The sequence below is a fragment of the Hippocampus bargibanti genome, linkage group LG09 (genome assembly GCF_051943395.1).
Source record: "Hippocampus bargibanti isolate YZ-2025 linkage group LG09, ASM5194339v1, whole genome shotgun sequence".
Lineage (NCBI taxonomy): Eukaryota > Metazoa > Chordata > Actinopteri > Syngnathiformes > Syngnathidae > Hippocampus > Hippocampus bargibanti.
This window is the reverse complement of record NC_142742.1, coordinates 18,897,701-18,917,519: the sequence shown is the minus strand read 5'-3', so window position 1 is coordinate 18,917,519 and position 19,819 is coordinate 18,897,701. Positions and strand designations below refer to the sequence as shown.

Genomic DNA, 19,819 nt, shown 5'->3' with positions numbered 1-19,819 from the left:
GCCAAAGGACTGTAATTTTTCAGAAACTCCTGCAATGTAAGGTACTGCTACTCCTCTCCTTTTTTGTATCTTGAGAATTTTTGGTTTCATTCCCTATTCTTTCTTTCTGACATTTGTTGAATGACCACTGAGGGTACCCACAGTTAGTGAGCGCTCTCCTGATATGTTTTGACTACTTTTCTCTGATGATTGGTTACACAAACATAATTTTACGGCCACTATTTGGGATCTTCATAAATGTGTCATTCTTGCCCAAACAGTTTATCCTCTCTGAAAGAATGTCCTAAAAGTCTTTAGTGGAAACAACAAGTAAATATTTACTTTCCATGTATGACACGTTAAATATTCAATTAAATCTTTTTTTTTTATATTTTTTATTAATTTGACACAACATAATAACACAGTACATGTTGTCTTTTTCTGTACATGAGCTTTCCGGGAACATGGACCAACCCAGGCTGAAGTATACCAATTTCAGCAAAAAAACGTTTGTTTCTTTTTTCCACATTTTTTTTTTTAAATATATTCTTCCCTTTAAAAAATATCAATTTCATAAGAGGTCCATAAAGTCTCGATTTGAGATTTTGTCTGTATGTCAAGAGAGATCACCTATTCCTCGGTGGGTCAAGAAAGGCTGTGTGAAATCTTTCGTCTTCCTCTGTCCGAGAGCTACAGGTACTTCCAGTTTGAGTATCATTTGTGCAAAAGAAGGCACCGACTGCTATCTCTTGCCACTGTGTGTTCACACACTTGTTGTTATGTATGAATCGAGATGGTGAACAGGAAAGTTGCATGTTCCTCCCGATCTTTCCCCCAATGAGAATTTCCCTTTTTTTGAGTTATTTGCAGATCGAGTGAAAATTATGTGGTGAGATCATTGTCTTGTACTCTTTTGTGCTATCAAGTGGAGCCAACAGGACAAGTCGAGGACATAACGAGACGGGGCAAGATATCCACTTGCGTAATGATCGACTTTGAAACAGACCCCAAAGTGTCAAAGTGGAAACAAAAACTCTTTGAGAACAAATAGCTGTGAAACTTTGCACTCCCCCCCCAAAAATGCTCTGAAAACAATATATCTTGTCCCTTTGTAGTTACACATAAAACTGAACAGAAATATTCACTCACACACAAACAAACACAACCCACACATACGCACCCCGAAATAAAATCAACAACAATAGATAATGTGTACTTTGTTGTCTGGTTTAAATTTAAACCGTGCTTTCCAAGATCCAGTCCGAATCACAGCGCCCTCTGTCAGAATCGCCTTCCCCTTCTTTGGAGAGGACCATTCCACTCATTGATTTGCTCCTTTTGTCCCGCACTATGCGTTCTAATTTTGGTGGTCCTGCACTCCCACGATGGTACGACAGAGTTTTTGAGCCTCCTTCAATGAGAGAATACCGCCTCCTCGGCCTGCTCATCCCACCCTCCTCCACAGGGAGAGTCTGGTACTTGACAGCGGAGGAAGTGTGGGCGCGAGGAGCCCTGCGCAAAATGGGTGTGTCTCGATAGCGGGCAGACGGAAGTGAACCAGGGCTGGCACGGCGAGGAGGCCATGCTTGGTTCAGTGAGGTGGAATTGTTACGGTTGGTGTTGAGGGTATCGAGAGGAGTCGAAGAACGGGGGAAAGTGGAAGAGGTGGTCGAGGCAGAAGTGGAAGGGGGGCAAGGGGATGCATTCGGGAGATTCTCTAGAGCAGTTGAGGGGTTTGAGCAAGACGGGCTTGGTTTACTTGGAGCGGGTTTACGCTTTGGCCTGCCAAGTGAGCTGCTGGCAGTGGCTGAGGAAAGACTTGCTCTAGCTCTCTCCTCTTTTACTTTCACCTGTTCTTCAGTTCCAACTGTTGTCCAATGCTGGCTAAGAACAGATGTGTCTGTCGAACAGTCCGGCAGGGAAGAATTGGAAGAAAGAGTTGTCACATACTTCCCTCCCACTGCTCCACTCCTCTTCTTTGAGCCTCCTGACAGGTCCTCTAATCCAATCGAGCCATGCTTGGAGGTGCTGGGAGTCACGCTGCACCTCTGAGACTGCTGCCCATTTGTCTGTGAGTGAACGTTGGTCATTGACATTGACATGCCTTTAACACCATCTCCTGTGTTACACACCTGTGAAACACAGAAAAACTGTCAGCATTTTTTCCCATATACACTCACGGAACATATTATTAATTAGTTACACCTGCAGTCCCCAACACCCGGGCGGCGGACCGGCGCCAGCCCATGGGTCATTTGGTACCGGGCAACATAGACAATTAAATGGCTTATATTACCACCATTTTATGTATTTCAGATGTTTTATTTCGAAAAATGACCGGGTCCTCGGTTACATCCACCGATAGTACATCACAAGCGACTTAGGTAAAGGTGCATTTCTCGGTCAAGTTATAGGTTACCACTAAAATGAAATTCGGGAATTCGTACAATCATTAAAAAAATATATAATAAAAAATACACTTTTCACTGTTTTTTTTATGAGTGGTGCCACACACAAAAAATAATTTAGCTCATTTAAATCGGCATATTTAAATCTAAACAAAATAGCACTTAATACTATAAGGACATTTCACGTTTGTTTTCTTTTTTCTCCAAAACTTTCCTGTGCCCCAGCAACAAGACACCTCCTAGACGTGAACACTCAACCCCACAGCTTAGACCAGTCACCTCCTGACTGGAACTTACAAATTCAATAATCTTGAGTAGCTATCCTCAACGGCCATGCTTTGCTGCAGAGACTGAAAAAATATATATTTTATTGAGTTGATCAAAGAGGCGCTGTCAGGAAGCTGTTACAACGATAGAGCTGCAATTTTCATCAGAGGATACAATCGTAGGAGCAGCACGCTTGTTTATGATGCTCACCTACAACTGGGAGAAGAGATTCAAGCGTGTTCCCAGGGCAGTTGTGAAAAGACAAATTGTGGAGTTGCTGGAAAAAAAAAACACTTAGCCCGAGATTGGACAGCATGATTGAGGAGAAACAAGTGCAGGGACAACAACTCTATTTGTTGTTGTCATTATTTATTCATTTGTTTTCACTCATTTGTGCTGTAACTGGTCAACATGCTGTTTAAGTTGAATTGTCCCAATAAATAAATAAATAAATAAATAAATATAAATAAATACAAAATAAATACATCAATAATAATAATAATAATAATAATAATAATAATAATAATAATAATAATAATAATAATAATAATAATAATACATTGGGAAGTTGGTCAAGATGACGGTCACCTTTTTGGGAGTTATTAGCATTTTATTGAGTTGTAAGCACAGTTTTCTGTTTTATTGGCTTTACTTAATCGAAAAAAAAAGGCTGTCCTTCAAAGTGCCTTCAAACCGGAGGCTTCTTCAAGTCTTGAATGACTGACCCCATGAGAAGGCATCCGCTGGTATATGAATTTAAAAGCCACAATTCTGAGGAATTTCTTTGATTTAAAGCCACAATCAGCTGTCAGTGAGTCACACTTTAGTTCTTTCCCAGTCAGTGGGTGTGTTAGAAATGTGGATGGAAGACTAGATGTTGATAAAAAGTGTGCAAGCCAAGATGCAAGCCAAGATGCCAAGATGCCTTCCCAAAAAGATCTTTGAGATAATGAATCAATTTCAAATGTACCATGCAATGTTCCACACTTAACTCCAACTCCTTTGTGAGGGAACAAAAATCCAAGTTCAGGGTAAGCGATGAAATAATTCTTTGAATATTTATGGCATTTAAAAGTTGCCATATCTGTTGCTTTTCAAATCAAAAGACTTCCAAAAAGCAGACATTTTATAGGAAAGACACTAAAAATCCAAAGTCCATTAAAACTGCAGCCAGATTTCGCTTCACTTTCAAGTGTTGTTCAGAGTTATGATTCACTACGTGAAACACGAATACACACACACACACACACACACACACACACACACACACACACACACACACACACACACACACACACACACACACACACACACACACACACACTACAACAGTGATTCACAATTTTTATTGGGCCATGGCCCATATTTTAACTCCACACAGCACACTACCACACAAAACTGTCATGAAAAAGAGGATACATCTGCCGATTTTCCTTTTGCCATCTAATAGGAAATCACTACAGATAATCCGTCATGACATTGCGCTTCATTTATCGTGGCCGCTCCATGTCACACCATTTCCTCCTCAACCCTCAAGTACTGCATTCAGAAAAAAAATGCCGAATGACTCCATGGTTTTGTCCCTGCCTGTACTGTATATGCAACGGGCACTCGTTCAAAGCAGCAACAGCGCAACAGCGAACAGCGACCAATGACGGGATGGTTTAATCTGATGAGTTGATTGGCTGTGCATCTTCACACCCCTGCCCATGCAGCACCTGCCTATGTATCTGGCAAACTGACTCTTCTACTTTGGGGTGGGGGCTGTTGAGCTTGCCCAAGAGGAGCAGCACATCCCTTTTTTTCATCCTCGTAATCAATAGTAGTAATAATAATAATAATAATAATAATAATAATAATAATAATAATAATAATAATACATTTCATTTCTGAGCGCCTTTCAAAACTCTCAACATCACAATACCATTTTTTTGTCTCATCATAAAAATATTGTCTGCGCGGGGATAGCTGGGCAGGAGCTAGCTGTAGGCTAACGACGGCTACTCAGGAGAGCGTAAAATGCCTCCTTCTACACCACCAACACAAGTCACTCCACTTCTCCCAGAGCCTTGTCTAATATAAAAGTAACCTATTGCTGTTCCAATGGATTTTATATTTATTCCTCTATGTCGCGGGGGATATTTGAGCCTATCCCAGCCATTTTAATAGATAGATAGGTACATTTTTCCCCACCAAATAATGATTAGCAGAAAATTACAAAGGTAAGCAATTGCAATAGATGACAAATTAAAGACAGGCTGTGAAAGACCTACCTTGTACCGTATCATCAAGATGATGATGAAAATGAGCACAGAGGCCACTATAATGCCGCCGATGATGATGATCATCGTCCCACCGAGGAATTGGGACTGCATGAAGTGGCACCTCATGTACTCGGACTCGGTGGTGAACTGCACACATCCGACCACGCGGGTAACTGTCAACGATGTGATGACATCATCATAGATCGCGAGCACACACAGATCGTACTGGCTTCCTGCTGCTAAGTTGTTGACCAAGAAGCTCTTGCTTGATGGAGGGATCATTCTGTGGAAGAAGAGAAAGGAAAAAAAATATTCCATCATTTCAAATGACAATTTAGCAAAACAAGCATCTTCTTAAAACAATATCTGTGACCAACATGGAGTCACACGATCCTGGTTCCTCCGTCCTTGAATGAATCGAAGGGTCTGGGGGGGCTTTACCCGGGTAAATTAACCTAAGCACTTTTAAGAACCGGATGTTTCTATTGTATTTTATGTTTTGTAAATCTTTGGAATAAAAAACCCTTCATTCATTCATTCATTCATTCATTCATTCATTGTCTACCACTTTATCGTCACTAGGGTCATGGGAGGTGCTGGAGCTTTTCTCAACTGTCTTCAGGCAGTAGGTGGGGGACACCTGAACCAGTTGCCAGTCAATTGCAGGGCAATCAAAATTGAACAAAACAGTGCAGTTGAAACTAAAGGTTGGAGGTAGGACTCTGACTAGTCTCAAATACACTTTAAAGTCAGAATTCCGAGAATAAAGTCAGAATTCTGAGATTAAAGTCAGAATTTTGCCAACCGTATTTTTTTTTCTTCAGTGGCCCTAATCCTCTTCCGTAACTTTGTATTATTTTGTGTTTTATTTTTTATTTTTTGTATACGTGTACTGATGCTTCAGATTTTGGGGAATACTGTATATTGTGAGACTTTGTTGGTTGTGTTGTCACTCATAGATGTTATTAACTAATGGGTTTATTTTGATCGTTCGTCCCTTGCTTCTACGGGCGTTGATGGCAGAGGATGGTTAAATCATCAGGAAGCCAGTTACCCCAACATTAACATACTTGGACATTCATACATAACATACTTTGTATACTGTATCATAAAATAAGATAAAACAATCATTTGTCCTACAATTCAGACATTTGCAACAACCAGGGCCTAGGGCGCCATCTGTTGGAGGGGCGCCGCCACGCCGCCAGTCCCTCTTGGCCACGAGGGAAAATAATAATTTTTGGCCGCCAACAACCATAGTTGTTTTACTGTTCTCATGAATTAAAGAATGTCAATACTTTTGTAGTTTTGTTCTATTAATGATTGGTATAGACTATAGACTGTTAACATATACCGTTTTTATATGAATTTGTATGTATTTTTTATATGTACCGTATATTGTGCTGACTCGGCCTACTTGTCAAATTTAAAAAATCAATGTGACCCCCGAGCCAAAACGTTTACCCACCCCTGCTCTAAATTGTTCCTTTGTCTGAGTGTGAGCATGGATCGTTGTTTGTCCCTTGTGTTTCGCTAGAAACAGGTGCAGGGTGTGCCCCATTTACTAAACACATTTACCTAAAATAGCTTCAGCATGCCCTGTGACTCTTGTGAGGATAAAGTGATTCAGAAAATGGATGAGTGGCATCAGCAAAACATCAGAAGTTCTCAGCAAGAATCATGCATGCAACAATTCACAATTGAATAACTCATAAGCCATCACTCATTCTTCACCATTGTTGCATTCTTAACTGCTCATGTACGGGAGGTGAAGCTTCCACCTCCATGTAAAAATTCAGTCAAGATTTAGGCTTAAAATATTGTCAGAAATGGTTGGTATTGAATGTGTTAATCAGTTCACACTCAGTATTGGGTACTTTCTGCCAATTATTTAAGTTGATTATTGGACACTTGTTAATTTGGAAATTTGCTCATTCGTCCTTCAGTTTCCTGAAAATGGCCTGTCAACTTTCCCAGATTTCCTAATTAAAATGCTAATGAAATTCCTCATTAAAACCAGTGAGGGCCAATTCACAGCTCTTGGCCTTTAGTGCATGGAGCAAGGAAAAAGGCTGCACTGGTCAGGTTTAATATCTGCTTTCAAGTTAAGTGAAGGTCAGAGGGCCTGTTAAGGTTTAGTGGTTAATATTGAGGCATGGCCGATGGACGCCTTGGCTATACAACTACGCTCTGCGGTAAAACACCACATAGTTACAGGAGTGTGTGTGTGTGTGTGTGTGTGTGTGTGTGTGTGTGTGTGTGTGTGTGTGTGTGTGTGTGTGTGTGTGTGTGTGTGTGTTTGCATGATTGTGTGTTTGTGCGTGCGTGCGTGCATGCATGCGTCCATGTGTGTGTATCACTTTGGCCATCGCTGTGAGTCTGTGAATAATAAAAGGACTAAGGCTCCTTTCCATAGTGCTTCCTGTGATGGTTTCATCTCAGTCTCTCTGCAGGTTAAGGACAGGATTGAATGTGCTTCGCTCTTACATGCTCACTTATCCACAGCTTGCATTTTAAAGTCTCATGTAATTGCTGCGGCATTGGCTTTTCTAAATCAAATCCTGTGTGTTGAGGTCCTCATTATGGTCAGCAACAAGCTCCTCCATGTCATCTGCATCCACTTCGCGTCCCATGTTCTGTCCAATGGAAACAATGTCGTCCAAAACAACAGAGTCATGAGGATCAAATGCTTCAAGGTCCCTCTCAAGGATGCATGTGTGCCACAAATTCTTCCATGCTACTTTCAAGGATCGAAGGGTAACATCATGCCAATCCTTTTCTATCAGCCTCATTCGTATCATGCCAATCATTTTCTATCAGCTGAACACAATGATACACTTTGAAATGGACTTAGCATATCCGCTAAGCGTCTAAATCAGACAAACGCACACCTTGTTAGTGTTTCTCAATAATCTCCTTCTTCTCCTCCGCCAGCCGTGGTGGGGGGGTGTGTATCGCGAAAAGTAGTGCGTAATCCAAGATTTAATTTTCATAAATTTAATGTTCGTAAACCGAAAAGTTTGTAAGGCAAGGCGTATATATATATATATATATATATATATATATATATATATATATATATATATATATATATATATATATATATATATATATATATATATATATATACATAAAATCCGCCTTGCGAATGTTAAATTCGTGAGAATATAATCTTGGCATACAAACTATTTTTCGGAAATGGCAGCCAGCTTTTTTTCCCTTTATTCCCCGCCCCCGGTCTTCGCTTAAAGTCGAACATAATTGGTCAAGATCGGTGGTAGAGGAGGGAGGAGACACACGCAGCAGGACACATGCAGCAGTGAGCGGGGTGGAGGGGTTACAGAAACAGAAACACACACACGAAATGGAGAAAACAGAGCTGAAACAAAAAAAAAACAAGTGAAAAAAAAAACAAAGAACAAAAGTGAAAAGGTGAGAAGATGGATAGAAAACAGTGAAATGTGTACTCGTTTCAACTTTATTGACAGTTCAAAGGCAGAGTGTAGACTACAAGGTTAAAATAGGCCATCAATCAGGCTCCACAAATAACCCGCATAAGCCATCTGTGTATTTTAAGAGAACATACCAGCAAGGAACCAGCTATTAATGAAGTTTCTAGTGTGTCTGGCTGCACTGTTGCTCTAGCAATATCACAATATCTAAGATGTACAACCCAGAGCTCCTTGAGACACTTTATGCAAAAAGATATCCATTCCATCAAGCCATCAACGATCATCACAAAGGTAAATAAAACGACCAGTTTGTTTCTTTAATTACAATACCATAGCACATTTATTATACATAAAATAAGGTATATTTTGTGTAGTTTGAAAGGTTATTTAGTAGAAAATTGTTTAGTATAGTAGTTGTTTAGTATAGTATAGTAGAAAAATGTTTTATGGGGACCTGGGAACTCATTATTCTCATTTTAATGGTTTCCTATGGGACATTAATGTTTGGAATACACACTTTTCACTTTGCACACACTTTCTGGTAACAAATTAAGCCAAGGTATTACTTATATATTCAAATCTAATTGATTTTTAATCGTTGAAACTGACAGAGTGACAACTTCATCCGAGTGAACTCAGTCACTGCGACCAATTTGTTTGTGCCTGACGTGAATGCTGCTGCCAACATTAGACACTCAGCAGTGGGCAGATGATTGCCTTGGCAGAGGATATTACATTAATCTATCTACTCTGCCGTGCCAAATGCTTAGCCTAGGATGCTTGCGTGTGAAACATGTTAGTGTGTATTGTGGCATCATTACACTTCCGTTTTATGCAGGATATGAATAAATGTTCATGCTGGTATATGAAAATGCATTCATTCCCAATGGATGAGACAATTTCTGCATCTTTTGCCATTGCACCTTTTCCACTTGGTCCACCCCTCACCCTCCCAAATGGATACACGCCCTCTTCATATAGGCTTAGTGTGTGTGTGTGCCTGTGTGCGTGTCTGTGTGCCTGTGTGCCTGTGTGCCTGTGTGCCTGTGTGCCTGTGTGCCTGTGTGCGTGTCCAGTGTGTTTATCACTTAAACTCATTCCCTCGTTCCAGCTCGGACAGAGCCAGGAGGGCAATGTAATATCCATTTGTCATTTGCAGCTTTTTGTCTCAAGACAAATGCCTTCGTCCATGCACAGATTGGTGAACTATGCTACCAGATTGCTTTATTTCAGACCATTTCATATGATTAATTATTGGACACAGCCTTCAGGCCACAGCCATGCATGATACTTCAAGCATTCATGACCATGATTCAACAGACAAGACAAGGGGCTCTGGGCTGTGATGAGGGGATAAGGGGCAAAAGATGTAATTTGCTCAGCTGTAGCCTTTGCTCAAGAGAGCCCGGCCAGACTATAATGTATGCGACACGTTGTCTGATTATTTCTTGATTTTTTTTCCCCCTTTTCAATGTAAAAAGTATTGCTTCGGGCGAGCTCATTAGTAGTTTTACACAGCTGAAAATTTATTTGTTTTGTCGGATCTTCCATGGGAAAATAATCTTTTTTTTTCTTTTCTTGACGATAATAGTCTGTGACTGTCATCAAGTAATCGGGAAGGGATATGTTAGGGTTTTTGTAACTCTCGCCCTATATCTAAAGGGGTGTTCATGCTGCAAAGGCAAAGGCAAAGTAACATTTGTGTAGATCTTTGAAACAGCTTAAGCCTGTGCAAATTTGACCCAGCTCAGGGAGGTGGTTTAAAAATGTACTCCGGAGTAAATGCTACTTTCCGACGCAGCACCACTACAGCATGCGACATCAAAAAGCAACATGGTGAGATGCACACACTTTGCGTGAGAAGAATTGATTACAAACAGTATTTCTTTCTTTGTTGTACTTTCTTTCTTTCTTTCTTTCTTTCTTTCTTTCTTTCTTTCTTTCTTTCTTTCTTTCTTTCTTTCTTTCTTTCTTTCTTTCTTTCTTTCTTTTTCTTTCTTTCTTTCTTTCTTTCTTTCTTTCTTTCTTTCTTTCTTTCTTTCTTTCTTGACAGACAGAGATGACAGCATTGATTTATCTGGGGAGGTATAAACCATGGTTTTCCGATATCGCACAATCAAGGCGGGAAAAAGGAACTATGCTTTGCGTATGTGCATATTTTATTTGTGTATTATTCCTTTTGTATTGAACGCCAGCAGTACTGCTTCTAAACATGCTTCTCTTTTGTCAGCAACAAAATACGTGTGAACGCTCCACAAATTTACACGGTGTAAAATATATTGCAACAAAACACTGGTGCAGCATCGATGCAAATAAGTCCAGTGCGAACACCCCTTCAGTTACAAACATCCATCCATCCATTTTCTGATAAGCTTTATCCTCACAAGGGTCATGAGGGTGCTCGAGCCTATCCCAGCTGTCTTCGGGCAGTAGGCAGGGGGACACCATGATTTGAACAGCCAATTACAGGGCACACCTTGACAAACAATCATCCACACACAAACGGATACCTTGGGCCAATTTAGAATGTTCCAAGTACATGACATGATGTCTGTGTAAGCTCTCAGTCGTACAGGAGTGGTCCATCGATGAGAAGGTTTCTTCAGCCGTCATCTGTACAAAAGTGAAGGTTTCGGACGTTTCGCCTCCTATCCAAGAGGCTTCGTCAGCGAACTAAAGTCTGACTGGTCGTATCGGCCCCCATTTAGGGATATATAAATGGGGCCGATACGACCAGTCAGACTTTAGTTCGCTGACGAAGCCTCTTGGATAGGAGGCGAAACGTCCGAAACCTTCACTTTTGTACAGATGACGGCTGAAGAAACCTTCTCATCGATACATGACATGATATTTATGACCTAATTCTCCCGTGGGCAAAATCCATTTACCCCTTCAATGGAAGAAACAAGGATACACGTTTTCAAAAAATATTCTTTTTTCAGTTGTGGACGAGTATAAGGATTATTGATTCTGTACTGGTTGACACTCATCATTTTACTGAACAAACTGGGCAGGATTTACAAACTGTTTTCATAGCCAGCATCGACTATACCATATAAAACAAAAAATAGTCTGAAAACGTTTTTCACAAAAAAATGTTTGGGAAGGGGTTAAAGGCAGAATTGCACTTTCCTAACTGTCAGTATTTTTCGATCAAGTAAAACAATAAAAATGTGTAAAATAAATAATCTATCATTTACATATTCATCAGGTTCACCATGGGTGAATCAATCCTGAAATTAATGTTTTCTGGAAAACCTCGGGTGCGCACATTCTTTGCTGTCCTTCCTCTCCACACCACAAAATCCATCAAAATCGGTAAAATTTTGAAGCCACTTTACTTTAAAGTCAAGGGACTGATCCCTGAAGTCCGAACAGTCATCCAAAGGCCCTCCTCGCCGAGGAAGAGAAACAAACCTATGTAATACGTCCCTACCACACTGTCCTGGCGGCCAAACATGGACATACAGCATATTGCTTGCCGAAAAATATCAGTGTTTCACGTAGAAGAAACTTTATGCTGCAAACATGCTGCTGTGTATTAGCATTTCTTTATAAGTGCTGGGCGCTGTCACAACAACTGCAGTCATCATTTATGGTGTGATGGTGAAAATGATGTTGAATAATCTGTTTTCATGAGATCGATTTTGGTTGTGAGATACATTTCAGTGACTCAGCCTCAGTCTGTAGCACAATCTGGTTGCAGAGCACCACTCACAAGCAAGAGCTAGCTCAACCCCTTTTCTATAATGGACCACTAATCCTGTACTGTATATAGTCATTAACACAATATTTAAACCCTTTTCAGGGTTTGTGGTTATTACAGTGGATAGCTTATCATGTTATTAGGTTACAAGGTGCATGAACGAGTAAATTAAAATAGTTATTATGTGTTTATTTCAAAATAATATCAACACACATTCTCCTTTAAAGTATCATGTTTGACGAGTAGTGCATGAAATACCGTACGGATGTATGTTGTCACCAGGAAAATGTGTGTGGATTTCCCTATTGCTTTATAAACTGGAGCCGGCAGAACGGAGATGTGGTCGGATTACCCGAGGTGGGGACAGGGGAGATATCTGATCTGTATGCACCGCGTGTGTACGTGTCCTGTGTGTAATCACGGCAATGTGTGAGCAACCCTTCCCCTACCAGCGTCTCCCTGTGCTGGGTATTGTTGCGCAGAAGCCAGTTTAAGAGTACTTTTCAACGCGGATGAAACCATTTTCTCCCCTTCTCAAACTGCACATCTTTTTGTACATATAGACGGTTACGCTGTCAGACCACCATATGCACCAAATCGAGCAGACACTTAAACAGCTTCCTCCCTCGAGCCATTAACGCCCTAAACAGAAACCAGAATGTACTTGAATAATGGCTCTTGCAATTTTGCACAACCCTGTAGAACAGCATTACCGTTATAATCATTGCAGCTCCAGCTCTGTACTCATTTGAACCATTGTCGCTGACCTATATTACACAGAACTAGACACTTTGAAGCACTCAATAACATTTGTTTAATTGTACACTTGTTGTACGCAAATACTGCTACTTGTTCATTTACAATATTCTGCATTAACCGTACAACTGTTATAGCATTGTATTCTACCACTGATTATTTTAGCTATGCTTGATACTTTGCACATTGTCTCACAGTTGTCATTAGGTGGTATCACCGCACAATGTTACATTTAGATTACTGAATGTCTTTCCATAATTATTTGTTATGTCCGTGTTTATGATGATACATATTTGGCCACCCTGTAATACTGGAGACAAATTCCTTGTGTGTACTCCACACTTGGTTAATGAAAATGATTCTGAATCTGATAAATATCCTTCTGCGTCTTTCACAAACACACACATGCATGCACACACACACGCACGCACACACACACACTCACGCACGCACATGCACACACACACACACACACACACACACACACACACACACACACACACACACACACACACACACACACACACACACATATTAGGCGTGCAATGTCAATCTCTTGTCATCAGTCAGGGCATTATTATTGGTCAATGCAGAAAAAAAGATCAAAGGACGACATAGGACAAGTCATATTGATGAGCAAGATGCACATAAATTATGACTTGCCAGTCTCATGGCATTGTGGTTGTTAAGCATCTCAGACGGGAGACGACCCATCGTTGAGTATGCCACATAAGGGGCCACAATGTGTCAAAATCAGCTATGTGTACACTATTTGTCTAAGACACGGAGGTCGGTTAGAAATTGGGCTCCATTTGTATGATCTGACGTTAATAGAAATCTACTATTAATATGTTTAACTCATCTGAGTAATTTCCGAGAAGCCGCCGCGATGCTGGGCGTTGCCACCTTCATGATTTAACTGCTGAAATATATGAATAATTGGATGTCGCTTTGTCTTAACCTTGTGTACTCTCACTCAAAGTGGGCTACGATAAGCTTTTCAGCCCTGTGACCTGGAATAGGTTTAGCGGCAGAAAATGGATGGTTTCAATATTGAATACAAACAAGCCCGACTCCAGAACAAAAAGCATGAATCTCCCCAAAAAAGCTTTACCTGAGTTTGAATATAGCAATTAATGGTTGTTAAATTACAACAACATTTCTGTTGATCTCAGAACTAATGTGCATTTGCTACAGATGGTGCAATGCCACACTAATAGATTTAAGTCTCGCAGAGACAGAAAAAAAACCCCTCAGATCATTGCTTCTTATCTCTGTTTTAGCATGCATAATGCACCCAATGATTATAATGAATGGATAACAAGCACCCACACAGCTTTCAGTCAGAGATGGAACACAAATGTTAAACCCAAGCCAGTTGGGCTTTGTTAAACACCGCCTTGCCCGTTTCCCCATTTGTTTTTATTCACGTTCTGTGGCTTAATTAAAAATCGGACGTAAAATAACTTATTTTTCCGTTATATTCCTTCAATATTCCTTCAATATTCATTGTCAAAGTAATAAGTTAATTTAAGGGTTGAAACATGGCTTGATTAAAAAAGTAGCATCTTTTTGGTGCAACATAGCGTTTTCAGACCGAACAAGTACAGCAAAATGTATTGATGGAAGGACTGCTACAATGTGTCCTTTTTTCGGTCAGGGGAGTTCCTTCCGTGACGTGACGTCAGGACTCGTCACCAACTCAAAAACAAGACTTCCAGAATATTCAGCGCGAGTCTTAAAACGTAAAATATAGCTACATGAGGTGGAATCTTTGTAAAATACGTTCAGCAGAAGTTATTTAAAGCCATTTTACAAATTATGGACACAACTCGTCGGTTGTCCTTTTTTAATAAATAAAGTACAGATGCAAACACAACATGAATATTACAAAACACAAATGGCCGACCAAATTCTTTTTTATTTTCTTTTTTTAGTATGAACAAGGTGATACAAGGATGTGAGATAAATAATTATCGATAAAAGTAGAGAGAAAAATGTTGACAGTTTTTTTCCAATTTATTTTATAGAGAGAAAGTCCACAAAGTATGGGATACTGTGCCTCTTGCAAGACTATCCCTCTCTTCCCGCAATGCTCCAAAACTACAGTATGTGCATTAAAACGCAATTTGCATCGGGGGCTGTGGATAAAATATGAAACTGAGGCAATCAAAAATGATAAAATGAAAGTTGCACAAAAAATAAGGTCTGTGGTTTTCGGTAACCACAGAACACTTCCCATCAAGTTCATGACCGTGTTGTTTTGTGTGCTGACACAGTCGACATGCACTGGGTAAATGATGCCCCCTCTTGCCCCATTTAGCCACTAGTTGTGAATATTTCATAATCTTACACCTGTGAACAAGCATATAATTTTCATAAGGGCAAGCTCACAGAGAAAAGCTTGGCATTAGCTGACTATGGTGGGATAACCTTACCACGTTACGAGGCTTTGAGGCAACTTGGAATGGATTTTGCAAGCACTAATCTAGTTTCTCCTAATTGTTATCTCTGGAAAAAAAAGATTGGTTGATTCATTATATGTTGCCATCAAGCCTTTACATTTTCCCCCCATCGTGTCTTGTCCTGTAATCTATGATTATCCTGAATCATTTAATGGACTCATTTGGCACTTGGTGTTATGTTAGAGTCTTAAATAACACCAAGTGCGCTGCTTAACCAGGGTTGTCAAACTCATTTTTACCGTGGGCCACATTGTGGTTACGGTTTCTGTTCGAGAGCCGTTCTGACTGTGAATTTTCTGAAACCACATGAATGTGTAATCATCTCCACATATTACATGCACAGCACACAACAAATTGATGAATAACTAGTTTAAAATCAGAAGTCAAGAATAATGACATTTGTTTTTGAACATTGTGAACATAAATATACTAAGGATGTTGGAATCGACCAAATGCGTGCAATATGTCCATGTCATTATTACATATGACGATTGGAAATTTTGCGTCAGACTTTAGCAAGCATCCTGGAAGTTTACATGCTTTCTTTGCATTGGTGGGCCATAAAATGATGTGGCGGATCAAATTTGGCCCTCAGGCCTTGACTGGACCTGGGTGTGCGGTTCTCCTGGATGTAGAAGGCAGAATTGTTTTTTTGCAAAGGTGCCCCATAGAGAGAGAGGCCAGTATGTGCAGCTATTTACCATTAGACAGCATACAATAACTTGTCCGTCAATTTCAAATCTCGTCATCTCGACTGGCCCCGTAACTGTGAAGTACAACACCAGATTGATTTTTTTTGTTTAATCTTTTGTGATTGTGCAGCGTTATTGCCCTGATCTTACCTGCAGGAGTTTTGCTTGACTGTCACATAGTTTAATAAGATGAGATTTTTGGAGGAAATTCCAATAAGTGATGAGAGTGATTGATATGATCTGCCAAATCCACTTACAGTGTGATGGTACAACGCTGACAACAGTTTAATAGCTCAGTTAATTGCTGGCTATGACATTGAAAGTGACTGGAATGTCATTTAAAAAAAAAAAAAAAAACATCTATTAGTTGTAAACAGGTGGAAGAGACCGTCTGGCTGTCATATTTTGACTTACAATGCCAGAGACTGGAACTCAAAAAATGCGGACCAGGTTAACCGTGTAGTTTGTCCTTATACAAGCGAGCAACATAGAGCAACAAAGTGCTGCATAAAAGAAGTCTTGCCAACACAGGCGATGATGTTTCATCCGATATTGCACAGGGTTTCTCAAGTTGCTAAGATCAGCTTCATTCTTCCATTTAAGCTGAGTCATCTGTGTCACTCCTCTCACAATGTGGTTTAAATTCCCTCCTCTGCATTGTGTTTTTGTCTGTGTTAGTCCTTTGCAAATAGATTCTGATCACTCATTTTGCTTCGAATCATTTGCAACTAACGTTTGGGCTGATTTGGTTCAATTGCTCTAAATTTGGCGTAGATATACTCACAACATTTGAGTATGCCTGGTTGTTTGGGTGGTATGAGATGGGTTTAAAATATTTTGGTGTTAAATGGTGATTGTGCTGCAACACTGATGCATTGACATATGCACCGAGCTCACAGAGCAATGCAATGCCTGCATCAAGTCACATATTGTAATGCTTTAAGACAAGTGTGTGATTGATGCTTAAACTGAGTAGACAGCGCAATAACAAGCTAAATAATATCAGGAAGGATGTCTGCCAATGCACTGTGCATGCCGAAACAAGACAAACCTCACCCTTACTTGGGGAACGGTATACATATTATGGATCAGTTCCAGGGGAAACGGAAAGTGTTGGTTGAGTATGATCATTTTGATCTCGTTGTTCTCTTTCCTGTAGTAAGCATTTACCGTCTTTCCCGGTATATAAAGGTGCACACAAAAGCCTTAATTTTCTTCAAAAGACGACCCTGCGCCTTATATGCTTGTGCGCCTTATATATGTGAAGTCATATTGAGCCACCAGATGTCTTGCAACTACTGTCAGTATAGAAAATGTCTTTAAACATGTCATCATTGAAGGTGCGCCTTGTAGTCCGATGTGTCTTATGTATGGAATAACTTTGAAAATACACCAGGGTTCAAGGAATGGATTCAGGCCCTTAAGCCCTCATGTGTCAGGTCGGTGTGAAAGTTCTATAAGGTGGTACTTGATGTAGATGATTTTCCTATCAAATAAATGTGTCATTTGCGTTTGGTTTAATTGTCAGACAATCAAAAAATGGTGGACAACAAATACCAGGAGAAATGAGAAAAGGTGAAAATGGAAGTCTAGCAGGTTGCGGCAGTGAGTATAAATACTGACAAGGACCTCTGTGAACTTGGAGTCTTACTTGGCACTTACCTGTCACTATATTCATGCAAATATCAGAATCAGAATCAGAAAACCTTTATTCGTCCCACAATGGGGAAATTTGCCGTCCACAGCAGCAGTTGAAAGGTGATGGGGTGGGGGGGTGAAAACAAGATATTCTAAGCATAACAAAATAAAAATGTCAACTGTATACTGTGCAAATGTAAATGTGCAAAACTGTTTCATTTAAAAAAAAATATATATATGAATCTGTCTTCATCAGTGTTGGGAGTACGATACTTTCCACTGAGCCATTTCAAAATGGGAATGAAGGAGGACTGGACTAACGAAGTGACTTTTCCATTGAGAGGTTTTTAAAAATTGATAAAAAAATAACATGTCAGCATGCACTCAACTATGATAACAATTTTTTCTATCTCCACTTGAGAACTCTTCTTGGCACTGTTCTGAGAGATGTTACTCTTCCTAGCTGAACGTGATCCTTACCCGACGACCAAGAAACCACTTTTTTTACATAGTTTTTGTTGATTTACATACACTGTTGGGCACACACTCGTTGCATTGCTTTTATTTTGAATTTAGCCCATGCCGCTCGCTCGCCGTGGGCTACCGTAATGCACAGTGTTGTCAATCGAAGTGGCAGCTCACTTGACTTCGATTTTGCGAGTGGAGGGTGGCTTGACGGCAGGAAATTTGCCATTCAATTTGCATTGCAAACAGTCTTGTTATTTCTTGGAAAATCATGTAACCAAGAAGCCATATACACTACTCCCAGTGTGGAGTCTATGAGTGTGTGAATCTTAGCAACAAGTCGAGAGATTCAATCATGCAGTTCCTCCAGGTGCCCAGAGATCATCTGCAGACTGCGGTCTGTATGCATGTGTGTCACCGGGCACACAATCAAGGTCCAGCCTGGACCATCATCACAGCCATCTACAACTAGATCTGCCATATTACTCAGATATTCTTAGTTTGCTTTTGAAAAAGGTTCTGAATGTCAATTTTATTGGGGTTTGTCTTTGAGATGACCTGTTTAGCCTTTGGGTGATGGGGTGGTGAGAATGAGAAGAAGAACAACAGCATATGCTAAGTTCAGCGATACCTGGCATAGGGGAATATTGCACGCAGTCAAGACCCGCTGTTGATTTGGAAGAACCAAAACACCACTTTTCCAACCCCCTCCCACCTCCAAAGGAGTTCCTCTGTATGCCAACATGATCAGTGCTATGTGGGTGTGTATTCTCCAAAGTGGGGCACTTACCTTTCTGAATAAAAAAAATGTGAAGACAAAGCCAACAAGCGTCTTCATTCACATCATGTTCATTAGTCAAACCTATTTTAAAAATACAATATGGATGCACAAACGTGAATAATATTGTATCCACCCCGTCATCAAATCATCCAGTTCAGTCTGTCACGCGAGTACCTGCAGGGAATTTTAAAGTCCATTAGGTGTAATTGGTCAGTGATATCGGAACAACACGGGATCAACACAGTGTGTCATTGTGTCAACACACTTCATGAAACCTATTAAAGAATAGTGCATAAAAAATGTGATAAATTATAGTTAAAGGACAACCGGACCATTTTTTTTGTTTCCTAACTGACATCAGAAAAACGTTTTATAGCATTTAAAATACCCAAAACACGCAGGCTGATATTTTTAGTCAAATGAAAAACACCAATAAAAATGACTTAAAGTCTCCCAAAACTACTTCAAAATGATCTGCGAAAGTTTCAGTTTCAGAAGGTCCCGCCCCCTTGTTTGTGACGTCACACCAAGACGTCTTGCCTTGCTCGAGAATCAAAACAATGGCTTCAGATTCGGAGAAGATGCTTTTTTGTTACTCATCCAGTTATGAATATGATTCAAATAGTTCTGAAGAAGAAAGCAGAAATGTTTGCAATTGATTAAAGAAATGCTTCCGAGTCATTTTGAGGCGTCAGGACTTATGTCCCAGAAAATGCACAAGATGGTGCCCAAGCTCTGTTGGAAATGGGCTGATTTGTCTGCGTGGAATTTGTGTCAACTAGAATAAAATCGTAGTCTTGGTGCATCACACAATGATTCACCATCGCATTATTTATGTGTTTTCCTTCTAATTTCGCCATCAACACGGATCAACAAGAAGTTTTCAGACCAAAGAAAGTACCCAAAATGCATTGTGTGTCGCTTTCTAAGTCAGGGGCGTTCCGCA

At 40.1% G+C, this 19,819-nt stretch overlaps 1 protein-coding gene across 1 annotated transcript in view; it reads right to left on the bottom strand.

Annotated features, from left to right (window-relative positions):
* Positions 1-224: 224 nt before the first annotated feature.
* The window catches only part of lrfn5a (leucine rich repeat and fibronectin type III domain containing 5a), a 203,358-nt gene continuing 183,763 nt past the window's right edge, over positions 225-19,819 (bottom strand). Inside the window, exons 9-10 of the mRNA XM_089005199.1 lie at positions 4,928-5,201; positions 225-2,111 (exon numbers count right to left, since the gene is read on the bottom strand). Coding sequence (XP_088861325.1) covers positions 1,215-2,111; positions 4,928-5,201 — 1,171 coding nt within the window. The 3' untranslated portion in view covers positions 225-1,214. The remainder of the gene's footprint in view (positions 2,112-4,927; positions 5,202-19,819) is intronic.